This window comes from Anomaloglossus baeobatrachus, chromosome 1, assembly GCF_048569485.1.
Source record: "Anomaloglossus baeobatrachus isolate aAnoBae1 chromosome 1, aAnoBae1.hap1, whole genome shotgun sequence".
Lineage (NCBI taxonomy): Eukaryota > Metazoa > Chordata > Amphibia > Anura > Aromobatidae > Anomaloglossus > Anomaloglossus baeobatrachus.
This window is the reverse complement of record NC_134353.1, coordinates 446,855,395-446,882,408: the sequence shown is the minus strand read 5'-3', so window position 1 is coordinate 446,882,408 and position 27,014 is coordinate 446,855,395. Positions and strand designations below refer to the sequence as shown.

The window sequence follows — 27,014 nt, the reverse complement described above, 5'->3', positions numbered from 1 at the left end:
TCCCCCTGTGTTAGATATGGCCCCCGTGCTGCTGCCCATAGTAAAATAAAAAAGCTTTACTTACCTCCAGCGCTGATATCCGGTCTCCTGCTGCTGTTGTCTGTGATAAGGCGCGCAGAGATGATATCACTCTGCCGTGCCGATCACATGACCGGCAGCAAGAACCAGGAAGTAAGGAAGCCGGAACTCAACTGCGAGGTGGGAGACACGAGGAGGACAGCGCTGAGAAGGTAAGGAAAGCGTTTTATTTTATTATGGGCAGCAGCATAGGGGCATATCTAACACAGGGGAGGTGTGCCATCTATAGGGGCCATGGGCAGCACACCTGAGGGCCATATCAAACACAGGGGAGGTGTGCCATCTATAGGGGCCATGGGCAGCACACCTGAGGGCCATATCAAACACAGGGGAGGTGTGCCATCTATAGGGGCCATGGGCAGCACAGGGGGACATGTCCAAGCACAAGGGGGCTATATTCAATATAAGGGGGCCATATCCAGATTAAGGGGGGCTAATTTTAGGATGGGGGCTATGAGGGACATATACCCTATATGATTTGTTAGACGGACACTGGCATTATAAGATGGACCCCATTTAACATTTAAAAAAAAAAAATTCTCTTTTCCTTCACCAAATTTGGGGGTGCGTCTTATAAAGCGAAAAATACGGTGTATATATATATATATATATATATATATATATATATATATATATATATATATATATATATATATATATATATATATATATATATATATATATATATATATATATATATATATATATATATATGATCTATATTCACACAACAAAATGTAACGGTCTTCCAGTTGGATTTTCTGTGTCTTGGGATAGATGCCCAAAATCGGGACACGCTGCTTGCTAGACGCATGCCTTCTCCTGCAAAGACGAAAGTGTTCTACGCAGGAAAATGCAGTGTATGTGCCCACAATCAGGGTTCCAGGCACAGCAGATGCTCACTGTGTTCTCCCGAGAACCCTTAAGTCTCCGCAAGCATAAAATAGATATGCTGCTGCTCAGAAAGCCGTGCTACAGCTCAGCTTACACTGTAGAAAATTGCAGTGGGCATAGAATTTCCATAAATCCCCTCCACTGTGCTTGTACACTTTTTGGATGCGGGGGGTGGTGGGGGCAAGTTGAACAAAACACGCCGTGTCTAATAAATGTACATGCTGCAAAAAAGTTGATAAGTGGCCCAGATTAAAAATCCACATAATTAACTGACATGCAGCAAATTGGAAAGCTGCACAGTAGATTTACCTTTTGCAAGAGACAGCTCAACTGGCATTTAGCTCTGCTGACCTTCCACTACAGAAGTGGACCATGTAACATGTCCTTACCTGCCAGGTTCTGTAAACTAAGGCTACTTTCACATCAGCATTTTTTTGCCTGTCGGCAAAAAAACGCAAAATGTACTGGATCCTTTACAAATGTGTTGTCATTTCAATGCATTTGTGGCAATATGTGTTCACTTGCAGTTGCGTGTATCATACACTGGATCCACGGAGATGCAGTATTTTATCTTTTTTCAAAAACGCTACTAGCAGTATTTTGTCGGAGGTCAAATCGCTACATCTCACTGGATCCTTCATATTGAAGCGGTACCTGCAATGCTTTTTAATGGGCAGGATCCCGCTCTACCATAAGTCACCACATTCTGGTAGGCAGGATCATGCTTTCAGTACGGAGCATGCCCAGAAAGCAGTTCGTCGCCCGTGCTTTCTAGTTCAGCTGCATCAGTTGAAGAAAGAAGACAGAAGAAGACCAAAATCGTGGAGGGGTGAGTGGGAGTAACAAACATGGAGTCCCTGAGTGTGTATTTATTTCTAATAAAATATTTTTTCTCTGTGTGATGTCTTTTTTAACCCTTTATTGGAGATTCTTAATGGCTGGGTCAAACTTGGCCTGACATTAAGAATCTGACTTTTTATCAGCTGGTAAAACAAAGCTGGTATTAACCCCTTATTAACCAAGGCCGCTGAAAGAGTTGGATACAGCGCCAGAAGATGGAGCTTCTACGAAAGCGCCATTTTTTGGGGTGTCTGCAGACTGCAATTCTCAGTGGACTGGGACAGTGGGCTGAGGCAGAAAGCTTGGACTACCCTGCGCTGAAAATTCCAATCCCCAGCTGCCTAGTTGTACCTGGCTGGGCACAAAAATTGGGCGAAGCCGCGTCTTTTTTTTTTTACATTTATTTTATTTATTTAAAAAAAAAAATAAACAAAATAAATAAAGCTTACCTATATTTTTGGTTCCCAGGCGGGTACAAATAGGCAGCTGGGGGTTGGGGACAGTCCGTACCTGCCTGCTGTACTGGCTAGCATACAAAAAAAAAAAAAAAAAAAAAAACTTATTTTTTTTAATCGACATGGGCTTCGCCCATCGAGCATTTTACTGCTCACTCATCCCTACTCCTGACCACACAGCCAGCAGAACAAGTAATCAGATCAGTTGACTCCAGTGTTGACCGATTACTTGTTCTGTGTCCCCCTGCATCAATCGCAGCGTATGCGGGCTATGAGGACTGCTGAGTTCAGCCAGCACTGGAGTCGGCTGATCTGAACTTCGTTGACCTCACAGCCCCCAATTGATGCAGCGGGACACAGAACAAATTGGCCGACACTGGAGTCAGCTAATCTGATTACTTGTTCTGCTGACTGAGTTCAGATCAGCTGACTCCAGTGCCAGCTGAACTCATCTGACCTCACATGCTGCGATGGATGCAGCGGGACACAGAACAAGTAATCGGCAGACACTGGAGTCAACTGATCTGAACTCCAGACCACACAGCCCGCACATGGTCACACGTGATCGGCAGCAGCCAGTGACTGCTGTTACCTTGTATCAATCGCAGCGTGTGCGGGCTGTGAAATCAGGAGTCAGCTGACTCCTGTGCCGGACGATAAATTCTGTGTCCCGCTGCAGAAGAATCCGGTAAAATAACAATTGCGGTTGCATGCATTGCACATGCAATCCACAGGATACGGTTATACGAGTTTCACCTTTTTTGCCGACCGGAAAAACGCTGATGTGAAACCAGCCTTAGGCTGCTTTCACACCTCCGTTTTTCCTGTGCGGCACAATCCGACACTTTGCAGGAAAAACGCAACTGTTTTTTTTTTTTGCTGCCGGTTGCGTTTTTCCTGCATAGACTTTAATTAGTGCCGCATGGGCTTGCGTTTCGTCTGGTTTTTGCCGCATGCGGCAGATTTAGCCGATGCGGCGGCCGGATGGAACGTTGCCTGGCACGTTTTTTTGTGAGGCGAAAAAAAATTGCATCCGGCGAATTTTTCAGTGCATGCCTATGGACGCCGGAAGCGGCAAAAACCGCATCCGGACGACGCATGCGGTTTTTGCCACTGCGCATGCTCAGTAGCATGCCGCAAGCGGCAAAAACCGGACGAGCTGCATTTAAAAAACTTATGCAAAGGATGCGGCTTTTTCGCCGCATCTGTTGCATAGGTTTTAGAGCCAGACTAGCCGACTCTGCACCTACCGGATGTGTGAAAGCAGCCTTACTGGTAATAATGCTTCTTGCATGAAGATCATGTATGAGGTATAGCTATGAAAACTCATGTAAAACTTCTGACCTTCTAGAAAGAATATGGCCCCAACTGAGTTTCAAGAGCAAATTGAGTAAAATAGTTATAATACCTACTCTTCTTTAAGATGGTATTACAATGAACATTTCAGGTCTTTGTTTTTAAGACGGTATGCACTCTACATATTTCTTACCCTCATCAATATGAATTTGCTGCAAGTCATTATTTAAAAGGAATTTTCCACTACTAATGTGACCTCCTTTCATTTGACCTAACTCTTCCCTAATATACTTCTGCTATGTACCCGCTCATGTAAGCTGATCTCTCTGCATCACATATATACCTTTGAGGTTTTGCTTTGATCCTTCTTGTCTAGAGACCACAATGGGACAAACTGAGCAGGGCATAACACTGGTCAAAGAGGGGCTGCCTCTCTGTGAGAGACATAAGTCTGGGCATGCATGCCCAGACCAGACTTCACTCAGACTGATTTACAATGCAGTGCTTTCATGTAACAAGAGCTGCGATGTGCCGATCGTGCAATGTGATATACTATCTAATGATTGGCCCATTGCAGCACTCTCACATCAAAGCATCGCACTGTAAATTAGGCTGAGATGACAATGAAGAGTGATCTCGACATGCGTGCCCAGACTGCTGTCACACAGAGGCAGCCTCTCGTCGACCAGCGACATTCCCTTCTCAGTTTAGACGATTCAAGTCTCCAGACAAGAAGAATCACAGCAGAATTTTTTTTTTTTTATTGAAAAAGTATATACTCGCTGCAGAGAGATTAGCTAACAGGAGCAGGGCAAATAGCAGAAGTATATTGGGAAAGTGTTAATTAGGAAGAGTTAGGACAAATGAAAGGGGGTCACATTAGTAGTGAAAACACCTTTAAGACTCCTTCAGTCTAGTGTTTTTCTTTAGCTGGCACCCAAATCAAATTTTTTTTTAGCCAAAAAAAATGCACAGGAGATGGATTGCATTGGAAATTCATTCAAAGTGTATGCTCATTGTAAACTAAGCCAAAATAAAAACAAATAAATACATATTTTAGTACATAAAAGAATCCGAAATACCGTAAAATAGAAAAAAAAAAAATAAATAAAAAGATTAGTGCGTTCACCTTTATCCTAGGAGGGACACAAGCATCACACTTGATAAAACAAAAAGATGATGGTATATGGTTTCACAATAGAATAAAGTTGACACCAAATGATTCGTGATAGCACAATTCATTACTGTCCTATGGCCCAAAGTGTATAAATCCCAATTGTTATGCACGCAATCTTTACACAGCTTTCCTTTTTTAATTACGGCCCCCCTAACATCACAGGATGCCACATTCTGCAGGTATTAACTCGGCCAGGAAATAAAATGCATTCTGTAAACATTGTGCAGTAAACTGCTCATGTCAAGAGCAGCATTAATCAAATATCTTTAATTTAAATGATTTAAAACCTCAAAGCAGTAAAAAATAAAAATGATAAAAAAAGGAGTTATCACACCTCTATGTTTTAAAAGAGGAAACCCAAACCCTTTGGATTTATAAAAAAAAATAAAAAAAAAAAAAAAAAAATTACAACAAAGTCACACCCAGTCTCTTCCATGCCAGATGTCACAGGTGTCACTCTATGAAGGGGGAAATTAAATTGATGAACAGTTTGGTTCTCAGCTGTTCCACTTGGGAAGGAGAGACACTTTGACATAACCCCCATTAGTCTTAAAGTGTCCTGTTCAGGGAACGCATGGGCAGGGTTCCCTCTTCGGCTCTAGATGCAGTGTTAAGAAAGCAGCAGATGAGAGGGTTGTTTAAGGAGCTGGTGCCCAGCAGCTGCTCCACCTCCCCATCTCTGGTGCTCAGGAATTATTGGCAGAATTATTTTCATCAGTAGGGGAGGTGGAGGATGAGGATGAAGCAGAGGAAGCGGAAAAATTCATATCCGTTAGTCCTGGAGGATTGGTAGCTGTGTTCTGACCACTCAGGCTTTTCCTACATACAGGGCACGTATCATGCTGTCGAAAAGAAAATAGTACTTGTTACTCTGTGGGCATTACAGTATACTGCTGTAAAATATATATAAATATATACATACATATATACACATACACATATATATAATGTACATGGAGACCATTCATCAAAACACAACCATGCGCTCACAGTTTAAATTCAAGAATGCAAAAATAGTGTTAAGCATTTCAGTTTGGTACAGTACTTGTTAAATTAATTCAGTAATTATTTTTAGTATCTATTGTATTTTATTACATCACAGATATTTGAAAGGAAAATATGGCATTATTACAAGTCACAAAACACAACTGCCACTTTTCTGATTACTAAGGATGTGTTAATGACATGCCCATAAGCTCATAATTATGTAATGGACTGTAATAGACAATGCCGTGCAGCAGTTTCCACTAATATACTGACTATCAGGGAACCAATTCCATCTACATATATTATTACACATACGGTTTCAATGCATCACATATTCTCTCACACACCTAGGTACAATTATTACCTACTCCACAACAACAAAAGGAACTACTTCAAGCTGCCACCACCAATTGTTTTTAGAGGCCGATTAGACACCAGTTACACAGCTTATGGCTTTGGGAATGCGGTTTACAGAGCATGAGGAACAAAGCTCATTTGGTATCTGGCTTTGTTAGATCAAAGTATCGCCCAAATACCTCCCCCCTTGATGTACTCATGGGGGTTGTGTGCAAGACGTGCTCTGCTATTCAGAATTTTATGAGATCTGCAACCTGTGGATGTGTTCACCTCTGAGACGTCTAAGGCTATGTGCGCACTTTGCGTTTTTACCTGCGTTTCCGCAGCGTTTTAAACTGCAGCGTTTTAATGCCAAAAGGCATGTGTTTTGATTTTCAAGGAAAGTCTATGGGAAATGGGGATTTCTTGTGCGCACTTTGCTGTTAAAAAACGCAGAGTTTAATTTGCATATTTTTGGGCAAAAATCAGCGTTTAAAGAAGCAGCATGTCAATTGGTTTTGCCATTTGGGCTGAGTTTTGCTAACATAGAAGTCAATGAGAAGTTGCAAAACGCAAACAACATCAAAATTCTAGCGTTTTACATGCTTTTTTTGATACTGAACACATGCGTTTACGACCAATTAATTGCATGCGTTTTTGGCAAAATATTAATGGCATGATGTCCCTTTAAAAACACACACACACACACTCCGACAATTATTTTTAAGAAAATCCATAAATAAATGTAATTTTATGCATAATTATCAAACTTATTTTAATAAAAAAAGCCATTTTTGATTGATAAATATTAAAATTATCATTTTTTTTCAGTTTTTTTTCATAGTGTTTGAATGTTTAAACTTTATTTAGTAGTATCTTTGTATTCAAAACGCATTTGACTTTAGGCAATGGAAAAGCATGTAAATCGCGCTAAAAACGCGGTAAATACGCACGTGTATTTATCGCGCTTTTGTGGTCAAAATCAACTTTTGCAAAAACCATTTCTGCCAGAGGATGCGTTTAGAACTGCAACAACCTCGACGCAAAGTGCGCACATAGCCTTATGGAGAAGATACTCTGAGTATGTTTATCACGATTTTACTTTTCTATAGATGTGAAACAGGATATCTGTATAGTCATCTAGCAGTCTGATTTTAATTTAAAACGCCTAGCCATGTCTCAAAATTATATCTCTCTCTCTCATTATATATATATTATATATATACATATATACACACACACACATATATATATATATATATATATATATATATATATATATATATATATATATGTATATATGTATATATGTATATATATATATATATATATATACACATATATACACACACATACATACACACACATACACTAGCTGTACTACCCGGCTTCGCCCGGGTTAATAACTGTTAACAAAATAGAATGTGTTAACATTCCCGGGATAGAATGTATAATTCTAATGTATTAACACCCAGGATAGTAAAGGTCCAGTCACACTAAGCAACTTACCAGCGATCCCAACAACGATAGGGATCGCTGGTAAGTTGCTAGGAGGTTGCTGGTGAGCTGTCACACTGCGACGCTCCAGCGATCCCACCAGCGACCTGACCTGTCAGGGATCGCTGGAGCGTGGCTACACGAGTTGCTGGTGAGCTCACCAGCAACCAGTGACCAGCCCCCAGTCTCCTAGTTACAGCACACATCAGGTTAATTAACCCGATGTGTGCTGCAGCTAAATGTGCACAGAGCAGGGAGCAGCGCACACTGCTTAGTGCTGGCTCCTTGCTCTCCTAGTTACAGCACACATCGGGTTAATTACCTGATGTGTGCTGCAGCTACATGTGCACAGAGCAGGAGCCGGCAGCACAGGCAGTGAGAGCGGAGGAGGCTGGTATCAAAGGTAAATATCGGGTAACCAAGGACAGGGCTTCTTGGTTACCCGATGTTTACATTAGTTACCAGCCTCCGCAGAAGCCGGCTCCTGCTGCCTGCACATTTAGTTGTTGCTGTCTCGCTATCACACACAGCGATCTGTGCTTCACAGCAGGACAGCAACAACTAAAAAATGGCCCAGGACATTCAGCAACAACCAACGACCTCACAGCAGGGGCCAGGTTGTTGCTGGATGTCACACACAGCAACATCGCTAGCAACGTCACAAAAGTTGTTCGTTACCAGCGATGTTGCTAGCGATGTTGCTTAGTGTGACGGGGCCTTAACTGTCTCTTTCCTGGTCTGTCTCTTTGTCTTACCCGGTCTGTCTCTTTGTCTGTCTTACCCTGTCTGTTTCCCTGTGTCAGTCTGTCTCTTTGTCTGCGTCTGTCTCTTTACCAGTCTGTGTCTGTCTCTTAACCTGTCTCTTTCCCTGTCTGTCTCTTTCCCTTTCAGTCTGTCTCTCTGTCTGTGTCTGCCTCTGTGTCTGTCTCTTACCCTGTCTGTGTCTGTCTCTTTCCCTGGCTGCATTGTGACACGCCAACATTCCATTTAAGGGCGTGGCTGCGCATTCTTCTGAAGTTCTGGCTGCACTGTAGCTCCCAGCTCCATTCGCTTTAATGGAGGCAGGTTTTTTTGGTGAATAATTGTAAAGCGTGGTGTTACAATTTCCCCTCAAAACCTAGCCTATGACGCTCTCGGGGTCCAGAAGTGTGAGTGTGCAAAGTTTTGTGGCTGTAGCTGCGACAGTGCAGATGCCAATTCCGGACATATACACACACACCACACAGCTTTATGATATAGATATATTTAGTACTAGCTGTACTACCCGTCTTCGCCTGGGTTAATAACTGCAGTTAACAAAATAGAATGTATTAACAAAAATGTATTCTGCACACAAAAAACACAAAACAAATAGATATAAATGTAATTATAATGTCTTTTTCCCCGTGTCTGTCTCTTTCCCCGGCTGCATTGTGACACGCCAACATTCCATTCAAGGGCGTGGCTGCACATTCTTCTTAAGTTCTGGCTGCACTATGGCTCCCAGATCCATTCACTTTAATGGAGGCAGTTTTTTTGGTGAATAACTGTAAAGCGTGGGGTTAAAATTTCCCCTCAAAACCTAGCCTATGACGCTCTCTGGGTCCAGAAGTGTGAGTGTGCAAAATTTTGTGGCTGTAGCTGCGATGGTGCAGATGCCAATCCCAGACATATAGCCATCTAATATATAAAGCTGTCTGTCTGTCTGTCTGTCTGTCTGTCTGTCTGTCTGTCTGTCTGTCTGTCTGTCTGTCTGTCTGTCTGTCTGTCTGTCTGTCTGTCTGTCTGTCTGTCTGTCTGTCTATGTTCTTCCTCTCAATACCATGATGCTAATAATGAATATTCCATAAATATTGGATCAATACAAACCCCAACATTCATATCTGGACACATGCTGTATCAAGATACTTTGATGAAAGCATGCTGATGCTAGTTGGGAAGATAGTTCCCTGCATAAACAAATCTCAGACTGGCTGTCTTTCCCAAGCATTCCTCTGCAATAAATTACCTGTCCACACCAGGGGATCCTAGCTGAACAAGGGTCCAGATGTTAGATGGCAAGCTCTTTTTCCTCATCAGATATAAATTTGTTTTTTCCGCCCTAGCTACACTTAATCCCATATGTACAGTCCAGAGATTTCTTATGAATGTTACAATCTCCATAGCTGATTAGCGTTCAGCAGGAGGCTTAAGGCCCTGTGCGCACTTGCTGGTTTTTGCCGCGGATTTCCTGCATGTTGTTTCGCTGCAGAAAAATGTTCCTAACATCTCTGCAGTGATTCACCAGCAAATCCTATGGGGGGGTAAAAAAAAAAAAAATAAAAAAAAAATAAAAAATGCTGTGCGCACTAGGCGGATTTTGACAGCTGCATGTTTTGCTGTGGGATTCCCGCAGCAAAAACAATTGCATGTCACTTCTTTTCCGCAGGTAGCTCTGGGATATCAGTCCATTGACTAATGTACTCTTGAAATCCCGCAGGGAATAACGCAGGTAGCAAATTCTGTGCGGTTCATTGCGTTTTGCTGCGTTATTCCCTGCGTTATTTTGAGTTTTCGGAACATAAATGTTCATCACTGCCCTGCAGTTTGCAGGGAAGTGATGTCATTATGACAGGAAGAGGAAGCTAAGCAAAGAGTAAACACACACAGACATAGTAAAAACACACATATCGCACTCACACACACACAGAAATCAAACGTACATATAAAAACAAAAACAAAAGAAAAAACAAAAACATCCATTATGAGACAGACCCGGCGTGTTACCGGCTCTTCCAGATTGCCGTGATGTGGTGGCAATCCAGGTAATAAGGAGTTAAATGGCAGCGGATCGCTGCCATTTAAGTCCAGGCTAAATCATGGCAGCGTCTATGAGACAGCTTTCATGATTAACCAGTAAGTGAATAAAAACAACACGAAAATACGTAATTACTTACCGGCACCATGAGAGAGGATCCGCCCATCCAGGACAGGAAACCTTCAGGTTAAAAAGGGGCGGTCCTCTCGCCGCTTCAGTTTGATTACAGAGCATGAGAGGACCTCCAAAAAAAACAACAGGTTAGTATAAGGCCACCACCAGTAAAATTGTGGAAAAAGGAAAGTGAACCAACCAACAATCCCCAGTGCAGGGTGGGAATATAAGGGTGCCATCATGGGTTCGGAAAAAACACATTACCGGTAAGTAATTAAGTATTTTTCCCTCACCCTATGACGGCACCACGAGAGAATTACAGCGAAGAAAAAAAATTAGGGAGGGACCACAGCCTGTAGAACACGCCTCTTAAAAGGTGAGGTCGGAGAAGGAAAGATCCAACCTATAATGCTTATAAAAGGTCGAGGGTGAGGACCATGTGGCAGCTTTACAAATTTGAGCAATAGAAACATCCGCCCGTTCTGCCCAAGAAGATGCTACAGCCCGCGTGGAATGTGCCTTCAGACCCACCGGAACAGCAGCACCCCTAGTCGTTTAAGCTAACTCAATGGCGTCCCGAATCCACCTGGCCAGCGTGGATTTGGAACACTTAACCCCCTTCGTAGGCCCCTGGAAAGAGACAAAACAGAGACTTGTCCCACCTCCAGGAACTGGCGACAAGCAGATATTGGATAAGACAACCGCGTACATCCAGACAATGCCAACGCCTTTCCTCCGCACACGTCGGGTTAGCGCAAAAGGACGGCAGTACAATCTCCTGGGACGTATGAAACAGAGAAACCACCTTGGGGAGGTACGCAGGGTCAGAGCGCAACACTACCCTATCGTCCAGCCAGTATTTGAGTGTAAGGTGGGTCAATAGAAAGGGCTTGAATGCCGCTAATCCTACAGGCCGAGGTCAGGGCTACCAGGAGGACAGTCTTAAGGGAAAGACATTTAACAAAGATGGAGCCAAGGGGCTCGAACGGAGGATCTGTCAGGGCCCCCAAAACCAGGCTAAGGTCCCAAGGAGGGAGACTACCCGTCTAGGACGCTGGCGCGAACTAGCCCTGATAAACCGAGCCACCCAAGGGTTCCCCGCGACATCATAATTGTAGAGTGCTTCTAACGCGGAGATCTGGACCTTGAGTGTGCTAACCGCCAACCCCTTGTCCAACCCACACTGCAGGAATTCCAGGATGGGACCGATGGGAACCTCCCCGGTTACACTAGCGCCCGAGTAAGATAAGAACTTCCTCCAAGTCCTACAGTAGATCTTGGTTGTCACAGGCTTTCTACAACCCAACAGTGTGGAAACTAAATTGGGAGAAAACCCCTTACTGATCAGCAATGCCCTCTCAAATTCCATGCCGTCAGGTGCAACTTGACTGTTGGAGGATGGCACACAGGTCCCTGGGACAGGAGATTCGGAAGTTCTGAGAGGACCCACGGGTCGGTCAGGGATATCCGAACCAGCCAAAAAAACCATGGTTGCTTTGGCCAGAAGGGAGCAATCAGAAGGACTCTGGCCCGTCGTCCCTGATTTTTTTCAGGACTGCGGGGAGAAGGACCAGTGGGGGAAACGCATAAGCAAGGGGAAAGTCCCACGGGATTGACAGGGCGTCCACCGCATACGGAAGTTCCTTGGGATTGAGAGAGCAGAACAGAGGAACCTTCCTGTTCTGTTTGGTGGAAAAAAGGTCGATGGCTGTAACCCCCCACCTGGCCATGATGAGGTTGAAGATGGACGGGTTGAGCTCCCACTCAGGCGAGTGCGACTCAGAAAATCCGCCGCTAGGTTGTCTTTCCCCCTGATGTGAACAGCACTGAGGGACAGAAGGTGAGTTTCTGCCAGTAGCAGAATCCTGTCTGCTATCAACATAAGGGACCTGGATCTTGTGCCCCCCTGATGCTTCAGATAAGCCACAGTCACCTGATTGTCCGCCAACACCCGGGTATAGTGACCAGTCAGTGAAGGGAGAAGTCCAGTCAGGGCCCGTTCCACAGCCAGCAGCTCTCTGATATTGGAGGAGGAAGCCGCCTCCCTGGGCGACCAGAGACCCTGAATCGGACGGTCCAGCAGGTGAGCCCCCCCATCCGGACACACTGGCATCAGTGGTCACAATTCGGGACACCGGGACAGACCATGGGACTCCCCGTGTGAGGTCCGCAGGAACCAGCCACCAGTGAAGGGAGGCGATGGAGCTGGAGCTCAGAGTAATCCGAGAGTTCAACCTGTCCCCCAGAAACGACTGATGTCCCAAAATGTCCCACTGTAGGGCTATGGTATGGCCTTGAGCCCACAATACTGCAGGGAGAGTAGAGGTCAGGGAGCCCAGAAGAGACATAGCCTGTCGCAGGGACATGTGCGGAACCGCCACCTACCAGAGAGCGAATCTTCTCCACTTTGGAAGGCGGTAGACGACATTCTTGGAGGAGAGAGTCCAAAAGTAAGCCCCAAAAAGACTTGCACCGTGGCCGGAAGCAACCTTGACTTCTCCCTGTTCAAAATCCAGCCGAGACTTTCCAGCTTTGAGCATACAGTCTGAAGCACGGCAGTACAATGGTTCGCTGAATCCCCTACCACGAGGAAGTCGTCGAGATACGGGATAATGAGAATTCTGTCTTCCCGCAGGTGGGCAGTGATTTCCAGGACGAGCTTCGTGAAGATACGGGGCGCAATTGCCAGGCCGAATGGTAAGGCCCTGAACTGCAGATGACGCACTGACCCCTCGAGCATCACCGCCACCCTGAGATATTTCTGGAAGGGAGGAGCGATGGGAACATGATAATACGCGTCCTTCAGATCCAGGACAGCCATATGACAATTCGGGTAGAGAGACTTGATTGTGGACTTTATTGATTCCATCTTGAAGGACAAGATCTGCAGGTGACTGTTCAGGCCTTTGAGGTTTATGATGACCCAAAAAGAGAGGGGAGTAAAACCCCTCTCCCCTTTCCGCCAATGGGACGTCCGTCGTCCAGGACAGGAAACCAAAACTGAAGCGGCGAGAGGACCGCCCCTTTTTAACCTGAAGGTTTCCTGTCCTGGATGGGCGGATCCTCTCTCGTGGGGCAGTCATGGGGTGAGGGAAAAAAATCCTTTATTTTAAAGATAAAAAAGCCCCCTCTTTCACCCCTTTATTAACCCCTCCTAACATACAGCTCCGGCATAATCCACGCAGGCCCCACGAAGCTTGCATCCAGCCGCAACAGACACATACTCAATGCAGCCTCGTAACGAGACTGCAGAGGTCATTACAGGTCATTTCTCATGGTCGGTAATGTGAACACACTACCGACCGTGAGAACTGCAGTGTCCTCACAGGGACTCTTGATTGATAGAGTACAGATCAATCTATTGATTATCTAACCTTCTATTTATCTATCTATCCATCCATTATCTATCTATATCAGAAGGAAATTACCTTTTTTTTTTTTTCTCTTTCTTTTTCCAATGTGCTTTATTGCATTAAATGCATTAAAACACATGTACCAATCCGCGGAAAAACCGCACCGAAACCACACCAAAACGCATGCGGAATTCGGTGCGTTTTTTTTCCGCGGGTGCAGAAATCTTTCAGAGCCTGCGGAATTTTAAGAAAATTCCATTTTTCTAGTGCACACAGGGCCTTCAGGATATGTCACTGGGCATTAGCGGTCTTAGCTGATAACTGTGTAAAGTCAAGACAGAAATCCTGATGTCTGTAGTTACTGGGCTTCTATAGTTTTGAGAAAACAATTTTTCTCTGCTACAGATCTGTCAGCTCTCTGAAAGCTGATTGGAAGCCTTTTACCCATCTACAGTGTACACAGAAAGCTGCCAATTGTGGAGAGGGGATATTCAGAACTTAGAACTATGGAGGACTACCTGGCAACAGGATTGAAACTCCTATAGTGACAATCTCATGATAAAACACAGTTTTATCAAAACTACAGCAAGCAGCCCAGGTAGGGACACAGATGGAATCAGCAGTTCTGCCCCTACTTTCTGATCTCAGATATAATTGGCAAAAACCTGGTAACAGTCTTTAAAATGCAGTAAAACAACAAGCAATGGCGGTCAGAACACAACAGTTCAGGACATTGTAGAAATTTATAAAAGCAAAGAACATGTGCAAATTGAACCAATAGTGTGAAAGACAAAAAGCTTAAATGATATAAAACTACATAGAAAACAGCAAGTCAGCCAGTAAGGACACATATACACTGAGTATTTGGGGAGTGTTTTACCTTAGTATTATAAATGGCAGCTCAGGATATCAAGAGTAGTGGAATAATACGGTTATAAAATACTGCATATGAATTTCTGCTATAAAGTAACTGATTATAGGAAAACACATCTGACCAGATCACATGAAAATATTAGCTACAGTTGTATAATATACTTAGAAGAAGGTATGCTGACAAAATACACATGTTTCCAGGCAGACGAGTTTTCTTTTTGGCATTGTGTCCCCCGCGTAAACGTTACTATTATATTACATGCGTCTGGTGACCTAATACTTTCAGTACATCTATCCATTTAATACTTACATGTTATCTTGGCAAAGGCATTTTATATTCATTGTTACTTTACACCGGTCACTCATATGTATTTTGTACATCTATCTAGGCACCATATTATTCCACTCCTCTGGGTGTGGTGCGATCTATTGGCTGACTGAAGCAGTTTAACCTATATTTTTAGATCAGCCTTTTACATTATTGGTAATATTTGCTCACAATTTGCTAATTACATTTAAACTCTTGGAAAATAGTAGTCAGTACATAGCTGCCATTTACAGGCATTACAATAAACCCCATATACAGTTTAGCTGTTCTAGAAGAATTTTCTTAACATTTTTGGCTTTTGTATTTTAGAACAGCCATAGCCCGTAAACCGCTTACAACACAGCAAAGGGATATCATTGTTGAAAAAGATGGGTAAAGTGTACTTTTTTTTTTTTTTTTTTTTAAACAAAAAACATTACATATACCATAGAGCACTGAACATATCATCCAAAAGTGGCTCAAATTTGGCATAACAGTAACATTACCTGGAACTGGACATCCCTCAAAAGAAAAGTCAAGGAGAAAATTGGTCTGGGAGGCTGCCAAGAGGCCTACAGCAATATTACAGGAGCTACTAAAATGTCTGGCAAATACTAGTTGTTTAATACATGTGACAACTGTCTCCTATATTCTTTTGCTAATAATTTGCAAAAGTATGTTTTGAGCCAAGTCAACGCTGCACATCCTCACAAGAACACCATACCCACAGTCTGTCAAATTCAAAAGGATGTGTCAAAGTAGCTTAAGGGGTGTGCATATTTAAGAAACCATTACCGTATTTTTCGCTTTATAAGACGCACCTGATTATAAGACGCACCCCCAAATTTGGTGAAGGAATAGAGAATTTTTTAATAAATTGGGTCCGTCTTATAATGCCAGTGTCTGTCTAACAAATCATATAGGGTATATGTCCCTCATAGCCCCCATCCTAAAATTAGCCCCCTTAATCTGGATATGGCCACCTTATATTGAATATATCCCCCTCGTGCTGGCACACGTCCCCCAGTGGTGCCACATGGCCCCCCTCCCCCGTGGCTGCACACACGGCCCCCCCCCCCCCCCCGTGGCTGCACACACGGGCCCCCCCCCCCCCCGTGGCTGCACACACGGGCCCCCCCCCCCCGTGGCTGCACACACGGGCCCCCCCCCCCCGTGGCTGCACACACGGGCCCCCCCCCCCCCCGTGGCTGCACACACGGCCCCCCCCCCCGTGGCTGCACACACGGCCCCCCCCCCCCTGTGGCTGCACACACGGCACCCCCCCCCCCCTGTGGCTGCACACACGGCGGCACCCCCCCCCCTGTGGCTGCACACACGGCACCCCCCTACCCCCCCTGTGGCTGCACACACGTCCCCCCCCCCCTGTGGCTGCACACACGGGCCCCCCCCCCTGTGGCTGCACACACGGCGCCCCCCCCCTGTGGCTGCACACACGGCGCCGCCCCCCCTGTGGCTGCACACACGGCGCCGCCCCCCCCTGTGGCTGCACACACGGCGCCGCCCCCCGTGGCTGCACACACGTCCCCCCCCCCCCCGTGGCTGCACACACGTGTCCCCCCCCCCCGTGGCTGCACACACGTGTCCCCCCCCCCGTGGCTGCACACACGTGTCCCCCCCCCCCCCCCGTGGCTGCACACACGTGTCCCCCCCCCCCCCGTGGCTGCACACACGTGTCCCCCCCCCTGTGGCTGCACACACGCCCCCCCCCCCGTGGCTGCACACACGGCCCCCCCCCCCCGTGGCTGCACACACGGCCCCCCCCCCCCCGTGGCTGCACACACGGCCTCCCCCCCCCCCCCCTGTGGCTGCACACACGGCCCCCCCCTCCCGTGGCTAGACACACGGCCCAATGCTGCTGCTTTTAGTAAGGCCCCCTTCACACGTCCGTGATACACGTGCGTGTTTGGTCCATTTCCGTATATACCGGAGACACGGCCAAACGTGCACCAATGTTAATCTATGATTGTGGTCACACGTGCGTTATTTCATTATGTCCGTGTGTGCGTGTCCGTGATCCGTATGTGTTTGCGTTTTGCACGAATGCATGTCCGTTATCTGCACGGAGCACGCACGCGTGGACACAATGAAAGTCTATAGGTATGTGCACACACGTTAGTAAACACGTATGCATCTACCTATAGTCAGTGTCCGTTTGGTGTTTTTATTTCTAGTGATGTCGGCTATTCTTTCTATTTCTGTGTATGTCGGTCAATCTCCCTGAGTCCGTCGGTCGGTCTCTCACAGTCTGTCGGTCAGTTTCCCCCCCCCTCTCATACTTACCGTTCCCCGATCTCCGGCGCAGCGCTGCACGGCAGTCACACTGCTGAGGCGGCTTTTACCATTTTGAAAAAGCCGGCCGCTCATTAAACAATCTCCTATTCCCCGCTTTCCCCGCCCACCGGCGCCTATGATTGGTTGCAGTGAGACACGCCCCCACACTGAGTGACAGGTGCCTCACTGCACCCAATCACAGCAGCCGGTGGGCGTGTCTATACTGTGCAGTAAAATAAATAAATAAATAAATAAATAAATAAAAAAAAAACAGCGTGCGGTCCCCCCCAATTTTAATGCCAGCCAGATAAAGCCATACGGCTGAAGGCTGGTATTCTCAGGATGGGGAGCTCCACGTTATACATTATATGCGACAGTTCTGGAACTGTACCCGGCTCTTCCCCATTTGCCCTGGTGCTTTGGCAAATCGTGGTAATAAGGAGTTAATGGCAGCCCATAGCTGCCACTAAATCCTAGATTAATCATGTCAGGCGTCTATGAGACACCCTCCATGATTAATCTGTAAGTGACAGTAAATAAACACACACGCCCGAAAAATCCTTTATTAGAAATAAAAAACACACACATATACCCTGGTTCAACAATTTAATCAGCCCGAAAAAGCCCTCCATGTCCGGCGTACTCCAGGATGGTCCAGCGTCGCTTCCAGCGCAGCTGCATGGAGGTGACAGGAGCTGCAGAATACACCGCCGCTCCGGTCACCTCCACGCAGCTAATGAAGACAGCCGTGCGATCAGCTGAGCTGTCACTGAGGTTACCCGCTGTCACTGGATCCAAAACAAAAGTGCGTCTTATAAAGCGAAAAATACGGTATTTTAATTTTTTTTTTCCCCCACCATAGATTTCAGTTTGTTTTTTTTCTTTACATGAATTTTACAGATTATGGGTGACATTAAGGTGAAAAAAGTTCTGAAATGATTCTTTGTATTTTTTTTACATTACAAATATGTAGTATTTTAATAGGCGTGTATAATTTTTACATCCACCGCATATATACCTAATCAATATATTAGGATTTTGTAATGACATCCTCTGACGTGGACAAATATTCCCAGTCTGTCCTGGAAATGTGAAAAAAAGACAACAGATCTAGCTAATCTGCACGGCTATATCACTGTTGGGGTCAGCCAGCCAGTGAAAACCATGTTGTGTCACATCTATAATTGCCTTATTCTGTCTGTCTCCAAAATTGTGTCCTTACGGTGACACAAAGCTGATTGGCCGCTGGGCTCGCCATGGCCCCGCCCCCCCCCCCCGCACGGATTGGCCGCTCGCCTCGCCTCCTCCCCCCGCACGGATTGGCCGCTCGCCTCGGGTCCCCCCCCCCCCCCCGCACGGATTGGCCGCTTGCCCAGGCTCCGCCCCCCACACGGAATGGCTTCTCGCCCCGAGGTGAGCGCATCAAGGTCCTGCAGCGGCGGAACACACACACACACACACACTCACACATAAGAACAGACACGCACTCACACTTTCACACTCACATCAGATCGCATCCACATCCTGCAGCGGCAGAACACACACACACCTCACACACACACATCAGATCGCATCCACATACTCACAACATCCCGTGATATCGCTTGCTTCTCGGCGGCGATACTGTGCAGTGATCTTCCAGGACCTGCCGGAGGATCACATGACCAGAAGCATGTGGTATCTCCGGATGTTGCGAGTGTGTCAGCGCGTATGTGCGATATCATCAGTGTGTGTGTATGCGATCGGATGTGTGTGTGTGTGTGTGTGTGTGTGTGTGTGTGTGTGTGTGTGTGTGTGTGTGTGTGTGTGTGTTCGGATCTGTGAGTGTCGGCAGAGGAGCACGGCGTGCAGCACAGCTGCTGGGACCGCCCACCGGTGGGCACAGGGAGAAGTGGGGTGTGTGTGTGTGAGTGTATGCGATCAGATGTGTGCGTGTTTACTGTCTAATGTGTGACTGTGGAGCACGATGGGGGGCGCACAGCATGGGGGTGATGGAGCACGATGGGGGGTGCACAGCATGGGGGATGGAGCACGATGGGGGGTGCGCAGCATGGCGGATGGAGCACGATGTGGGATGGAGCACGATGGGGAGTGCGCAGCATGGGGGATGGAGCACAATGGGGAGTGCGCAGCATAGGGGATGGAGCACGATGGGGAGTGCGCAGCATGGGGGATGGAGCACGATGGGGTGTGCGCAGCATGGGGGATGGAGCACGATGGGGAGTGCGCAGCATGGGGGATGGAGCACGATGGGGAGTGCGCAGCATGGGGGATGGAGCACGATGGGGTGTGCGCAGCATGGGGGATGGAGCACGATGGGGGGTGCGCAGCATGGGGGATGGAGCACGATGGGGGGTGCACACCTCCCCCCAAAACACACAGCCACACACGCACTGCACAACACACCACACACACACACACTGGGAACCACAAACACCGCCCTACACAGACACACACACAGACAACGCCGCAGACACACAACACCCAAACACCGTGGCACACACAAATATACGCACATACCGCACAACACACACATTGCACAAAACATACCTCCCACCAAAAAACACACCCACACAAACCGCGCAACACACATACACAACGATACAGACACACAGCGCTCCACAAATAACGACAGACAACGCAACACACAAACAACACCGCTCTCACCCCCCGCTACACCCAGACAACACCTAGAACATGTACTGCCCCTACGCAAACACTTGGTAACTACACACAACATCTATCTATATTAGATATATATATATATCTATCTATATATCTATATATATCTATCAAAAATCATACATTAACTACACAATACGTAAATTCTAGAATACCCGATGCGTAGAATCGGGCCACGTTCTAGTCTAATATATTATTCCAAAAAAAAAAAACAAAAAAAAAAAAAACACCCAAAACAAAACCCACAAATAAAATGCATTTGATACTGACCTGCTCTAACCAGGGGATGATGCAGTTATTATGAAATAAGTGATTACAAGGAAGTTGCCTCACATTTTCACCAACTGTATAATCCTCCTTACATACTGGACATTCCAATCCGGAGCCTGTGCAGAATAGAAGAACATGAGCACAACGTTACAGGAAATCATGTATTCAAGGTTAATATCTCATATTATTAGAAGCAGGACAAATACACGAATGTAAAAATCAATCCTTTGAAGTGTTCCCAGTGTCTTATGGATATTTATACGAGACCAGTGCAATGAAGTAGAGGAATACCCTTAACCTAGAAAGGGTTTTCCAGAAGCCATGTAATTGCAAGCACAGTAACTGTTGCTAAATTACTGGCAAATGTAAAATTTAAAAAAAAAAAAAAAGGGTACGCACAGCTGTTAAATGTCCATTTTTAAAAAGGTATAAAACAAGAACAAGAGGAGAAAATATCTGTTAATACGAAAAAAGTGGCATGGCCGGGATGAAAGGCAAAACATGCTCTCCACCAATACCAAACAGCTTGCACTCACCCACATGTTCATCTGTCACTTGGATTGTAGGGAGGGCTTGGATCTTCTCATTGTCAGCAGGAGGTGGTCCGGTGTTTTCAAACTGGTTAAGCAACTAATTTAAGACCGTAAAAGTGTATCAATCCTTATTGAACAACCTTCACCCCCAAGTTGCAACCCCCTCCCACCTACTCCTTCCAAAAGCCATACATTTATTTTTCAAATTGATCTTGATTTTTGCAGGATAAGATGTAGTTTTGAATGACAATTCATTATACTATATATATATATATATATATATATATATATATATATATATATATATATATATATATATATATATAATGTGTGCTTTAAAAAAAAAAAAAAAAAAAAAGGGGGGGGGGGAGAGGAAAATTTTAAAGTGTATTGAAGTGGTGAAATATATGCAATTGTGTGCATTTTGTTTTATGGCTTTCATTGTGTGGTAAAAGCAGAACCTGTTTGACATTGGAGAAAAAAAAATGTAAAGGTTTATATTTAAAATGGTGTAAAGTAAAAAAAAAAAAAAAAAAAAAAAAGGCAAGTCTGTAAAAAAAAATTTTTGTCATGCCATTTTCCGAGACCTGTATTGTTTTTTTACTTTGCTAGTGGAGCAGTGTGTGTTTTTTCACAACATTTTGATTGTTTATTATTGCATTTTTGGGGGGTGGCGGTGATATGTGGCGACAGTTTTGTTTTCGTTTGCTTGTCAGCATTTACTGATCAGTTAAATTTTAGATTTTGACAGACTGGACGTTTACAGACACAGACACAAAACAAAACATTTTTTTCATCCTTACTTTTATTTATAATGAGGGACTAACTGATCAGAGGATCGCAGATATAGTGAAAATCGCTGCAGGGGCGGGAATGACCAAAATAGTGACAAAAGGGACAAAGGACTTTGGCTGTCATAGTAATCCATTGGCAACATGCGATCATACCACAGGGCTTCAGTAGTGGCTGTTAGAGACAAAGGCCAGCTATTTTCTTTAGCCGGCATCAGCAGCACATGGAGGAAGCTCAGCATGGACTTACAGCTATGCCCATATGCGTAAAGGGGTTTTTCTTATCCCATGTGAGTAGCATTATCTAGGGGCAGAAATCCTGATTCCAGCGATGTATCACTTAATGGGCTGTCATTTTGATAAAATCACTGTTATCTGCTGCAGTTCTACTAATTCTCTGAATGTTGAGTTGTGTATAACTGTCTATAGTTATCTGTGTACACTGTGCATAGGCAGAAAGCTGTCAAGCAGTGGTGGGGTTATACAGCTCTCATGAATATTGAGGACTACATGGCAGCAGTTTTACTGGTCCTCTAGTGATAAAATCATGATTTTATCAGCTGGAGATTATCAAAATTAGAACCACCACCACAATGACACTGCTACAATGCGAGTTTTTCCTCTACAATACGCTGTTCTCAGATTAGGTGACAAAACCATGTTGAGAAATTTCATTCACATGTGGAAATGTTTAGTAAATAAGTTTTTCAAATATTTGGACAATTTAAAAATCCTGACTATAAAAAGTATTACCTGTGTGATTATGGTGTCCAGGCCATTTGCTCCCCAAGCATAATCCATTGGATTGGAATGAAGAACGCCCCTAAAATAAATTTTTTTTTAAATAAAATAAAATCCCCACAGCAAGGCAAGACTAAATAATCAAGTATGTGTTTCAAACTAAATATGAATAAAACGCCTATCGAGTATTCATCTGCAGGGTCAGGCCTGTAAGGTTCAGTTCGGAAAAGTAACAATTACAATTTTAAGAGTGTTGATATTTTAATATGCACTTCATACATGGCACATTTCCTAAAATATCAGCATTTTGTGGCTACATGCTTCGCCTCAGGTATCATCCTGGTTGGATCAGTTTTTTTCATTGAAACAAGCAGACAACATTTTTTATCCATTGACCCTTAGCAATGCATCAAGTAACAGATAAAACTGTACAAAATCATCCATCCTCCATGTTTCATCTGTTTTAGAAGGGATCCTCACAGACTAAGGCAGAGTCTGATCGACAAGATGTACGAGAATAGGACAGGCCCTGAGTCTCACGGACCAGAGACATGCATCCATTTTTGTAACATACGTGTATATGGCTCAAATGGAACTTTATGGGTATGTCTGGTGCCTGGGAAGGAAGGAAAAAAAAAAACAAACAAAACAAAACCCACCAACACTCGACAGTACATGTGTTACACGGATCAGCTTAAGTGGAAGTGGCAGACAAAAAGGACAGACTAACCATGGTCCAAGTCCTAAGTTTGGCATTGCAGTAGGTGCGATGATCCCATTTACCAGTTGCTGAATGATCCTGCCAATAAAAACAAAATATTAAACAAGCTGCATTAATTCCTTAGAAACAGACAATATTTAAGTTAAAAAGACCAAGCCCCATTATTCCAATCTGACCAGCGTGTATCTGGTAACTCTGGAACGCTTCAACACATTGCAGAGATTCTTAGGCCTTGTGCGCACTAGGCGTTTTTGCCGCGTTTTAGCGGCGTTTTTACCGCGTTTTTGTGCTGAAAACGCAGTGACATTGCTTCCCCAGCAATGTCAATGGGTTTTCAGAAGTGCTGTCCTCACACAGCGGTTTTTTTTAGCTGCGTTTTTGTGGTGACCACAAAAACGCAGCATGTCAATTATTTCTGCGTTTTCCACTGCGTTTTTCACTCATTGAATTCAATGAGATGTTAAAAACGCAATGAAAAACGCATATAGCCGCGTTTCTATGACTAAAAACGCAGCTATAAAACGCAAGGGGTGGGCACTACAGTGACGTGTACAGGAAGAGGATTCCTTCTGTTGGTAAACACAGAAGCAGGAATCCTCCCGGTACCGTCACCGCTGCCTCCACCTCCCGTCCTGTGCATGTCAGCTCCGTGCGGCGCCATGTCTGGGCGGGAGGTGGAGGCAGCGGCGAAAACCAAAGTGAACAGTAGAAAAAAAAAAAATGTCATATACTCACCTGTCCGCAGGGTCCCGATGCCATGCCCGCTCCCATCTCCTCCCGGTACCCGCCGCTCTGGCTGTGTGCAGTCTCCCCGGGGCAGGACCTTGCTTGCAGGACCTGGCGGTGGATCACCTGATGCAGTCACCTGACGCATCAGCTGATCGTAGTCTCGCCGGCTTTTTCGCGCTCGGCCGGCTATCAGCTGATCCTGCCGTCAGGGGACTTCATCAGCTGATTACCGGCAGCTCCTGCTGCGATCGGACGGGATCAGACTCCTGTCCAATCGATCGCTGCAGGAGCTGCCGGTAATCACCACAGCACATAAGTGAGTATGTATTTTTTTTTTTTGCACTGATGCATCAGCTGATTGTATAATCGGCTTTTATACAATCAGCTGATGTGTCATGTGATTCAGGCACTTGATCCTGACACATCATCTGATCGCTTTGCCTTCCAGCAAACCGATCAGATGATATTGGATCCGGATTGGACGGCGCGGGACCCTGACCCAGGATTACTGCGGAGGGGGGTTTATTTCAATAAAGATGGAGTCACTAATTGTGTTGTGTTTTATTTCTAATAAAAATATTTTTCTGTGTGTTGTGTTTTTTTTTTATCATTACTAGAAATTCATGGTGGCCATGTCTAATATTGGCGTGACACCATGAATTTCGGGCTTAGGGCTAGCTGATAATATACAGCTAGCCCTAACTCCATTATTACCTAGCTAGCCAGCCGTCACCAGGGCAGCTAGAAGAGTTGGATACAGCGCCAGAAGATGGCGCTTCTATGAAAGCGCCATTTTCTGGGGTGGCTGCGGACTGCAATTCGCAGTGGGGGTGCCCAGAAAGCATGGGCACCCTGCACTGTGGACTCCAATCCCCAGCTGCCTAGTTGTACACGGCTGGACTCAAAAATTAGGCGAAGCCCACGTCATTTTTTTTTTTTTAATTATTTCATGAAATAATTAAAAAAAAAAAAAAAAAAAAAGGGCTTCTCTATATTTTTGGTTCCCAGCCGGGTACAAATAGGCAACTGGGGGTTGGGGGCAGCCCGTACCTGCCTGCTGTACCCGGCTAGCATACAAAAATATGGCGAAGCCCATGTCATTTTTTTTTTCTTTTTGGGCAAAAAACTGCATACAGTCCTGGATGGAGGATGCTGAGCCTTGTAGTTCTGCAGCTGCTGTCTGCTCTCCTGCATACACTAGTGAATGGAGGATGCTGAGACTTGTAGTTCTGCAGCTGCTGTCTGCTCTCCTGCATACACTAGTGAATGGAGGATGCTGAGACTTGTAGTTCTGCAGCTGCTGTCTGCTCTCCTGCATACACTAGTGAATGGAGGATGCTGAGACTTGTAGTTCTGCAGCTGCTGTCTGCTCTCCTGCATACACTAGTGAATGGAGGATGCTGAGACTTGTAGTTCTGCAGCTGCTGTCTGCTCTCCTGCATACAATGAACATTTTGAAGAAGGAAATGACAGACCTTTTTTTTTTTTTTCATCAACAATCTTTAATGGCATTGTGCACTGATTAAAAACGCAGTGAGCAAAAACGCAGCAAAAAACGCACCAAATCGCGGCAAAAACGCATGCGTTTTTGCTGCGTTTTTTTTAGCCGCGGGTGCGTTTTTTAGACAAAAACGCACATAAAAACGCAGCGTGAAAAAAACGCCTAGTGCGCACATACCCTTAGAATGTTTATTTCATGATGCATTGTACTTTAGGTTAGTGGTACATTTCAGTTGAGAAGTTTTCTTTTTTGTGTGAAAACATCTGAAAATTTTAAGATACATTTAGAAAAATTAGCGGTATTCAGACTTTCAATGCCTATATCCTTAAACTAGATCGCAATACCACGCAAAATTGTAGAAATCAAAAATATATTAGATCAGAATTTTACACTCAAATCAAATGTCTGTTAGGATTTTAGAAAGCTCAAAAATTGCAGAAATTCTTTGTGCCCAGCTGGAGACGTGAGCCGAATTAAGGATTTACAGGGTTTCTGCACACTACAGTAATGCCAAACATGTGGCTGCTTACTTTGGTTTAGGCATGGGGGGAGCTCAGAAGGAAGGAGCATTTGGATTTAGGGGTGCAGATGTCACGATTTTATTTGAGATGTGGGAGCATATCACTTTTCCAGAGTCTGTTCTACCAGTGACATGAAACCCCCATATATTTCCAGTGACATGTTCGGGCTGATGTCACAGGATGTCATACAGCTCCTCAGGATTTTTGCCCGCTTGGGAAGGGGGACAGTTACACTTTCTCCTTTGAGCTGTGAAAAAGCCCCATTAACCCCTTAACGACCGCGGGCAGTAAAATTACGTCCTAAATGTCATAATGTTACTGCCCGCGGTCTGCCGGCAGCATCATGCCGCGATCGGCGCAGATCTCAGCTGATTTTCACAGCTGAGATGTGTGCCTGCTAAGCACGAGCAGAATCGTTATCTGCTCGTGCCGATTAACCCCTTAAATGGCGCTGTCATTACGTGACAGCACCATTATAAGCGCGATCGTGGTAAAGTTTTACTTACCGCCCGATACCGGAAGTCACGTGACGCGATCACGCGACTTCCGATAGTTGTCATGGTAGCACAGGGTCATGTGATGACTCCTGTACTACACATGACTTGCTTTCACTTTCGCTGTGCCAGCGGCACAGCAAGAGAGAACGTATCTGCTGTTTACAGCTGTGATCAGCAGATACTGCAGAGCGATCGGATTGCTGATCGCAATAGCCCCCTAGGGGGACTAGTAAAATAAAATAAAAAAAAAAAAAAAAAAAACCCACCTAAAAAGTTCAAATTACCCCCCATTGAAAATTAAAGGGTTAAAAAAATAAATAAATATACACACTTTTGGTATCGCCGCGTTCAGAAACGCCCGATCACAATATAAAATCAATTAATCTGCTCAGTGTACGGCGTAGCGGCAAAAAAATTCCAAACGCCAAAACGACGTTTTTTTGTCGCCACAACTTTTGCGCAAAATGCAATAAGAGGCGATCAAAACGTAGCATCTGCGCAAAAATGGTACCGTTAAAAACGTCAGCTCGAGACGCAAAAAATAAGCAGTCACTGAGCCATAGATCCCGAAAAATGAGAACGCTACGGGTCACGGAATATGGCGTAAAACGTGCGCCACTTTTTTCGGACAAACTTCCGATTTTTTTTTTAACCCCTTATATAAAAGTAAACCTATACATGTTTGGTGTCTACGAACTCGCACTGACCTGAGGCATCACACACACACACATCAGTTTTACCATATAGTGAACA

General features: G+C 45.0%; 1 protein-coding gene across 1 annotated transcript in view; it reads right to left on the bottom strand.

Annotated features, from left to right (window-relative positions):
* Positions 1-4,458: 4,458 nt before the first annotated feature.
* The window catches only part of RNF126 (ring finger protein 126), a 52,900-nt gene continuing 30,344 nt past the window's right edge, over positions 4,459-27,014 (bottom strand). The window contains exons 4-9 of the mRNA XM_075346837.1: positions 25,453-25,506; positions 23,023-23,091; positions 22,305-22,374; positions 20,764-20,857; positions 20,228-20,343; positions 4,459-5,582 (exon numbers count right to left, since the gene is read on the bottom strand). Coding sequence (XP_075202952.1) covers positions 5,427-5,582; positions 20,228-20,343; positions 20,764-20,857; positions 22,305-22,374; positions 23,023-23,091; positions 25,453-25,506 — 559 coding nt within the window. The 3' untranslated portion in view covers positions 4,459-5,426. The remainder of the gene's footprint in view (positions 5,583-20,227; positions 20,344-20,763; positions 20,858-22,304; positions 22,375-23,022; positions 23,092-25,452; positions 25,507-27,014) is intronic.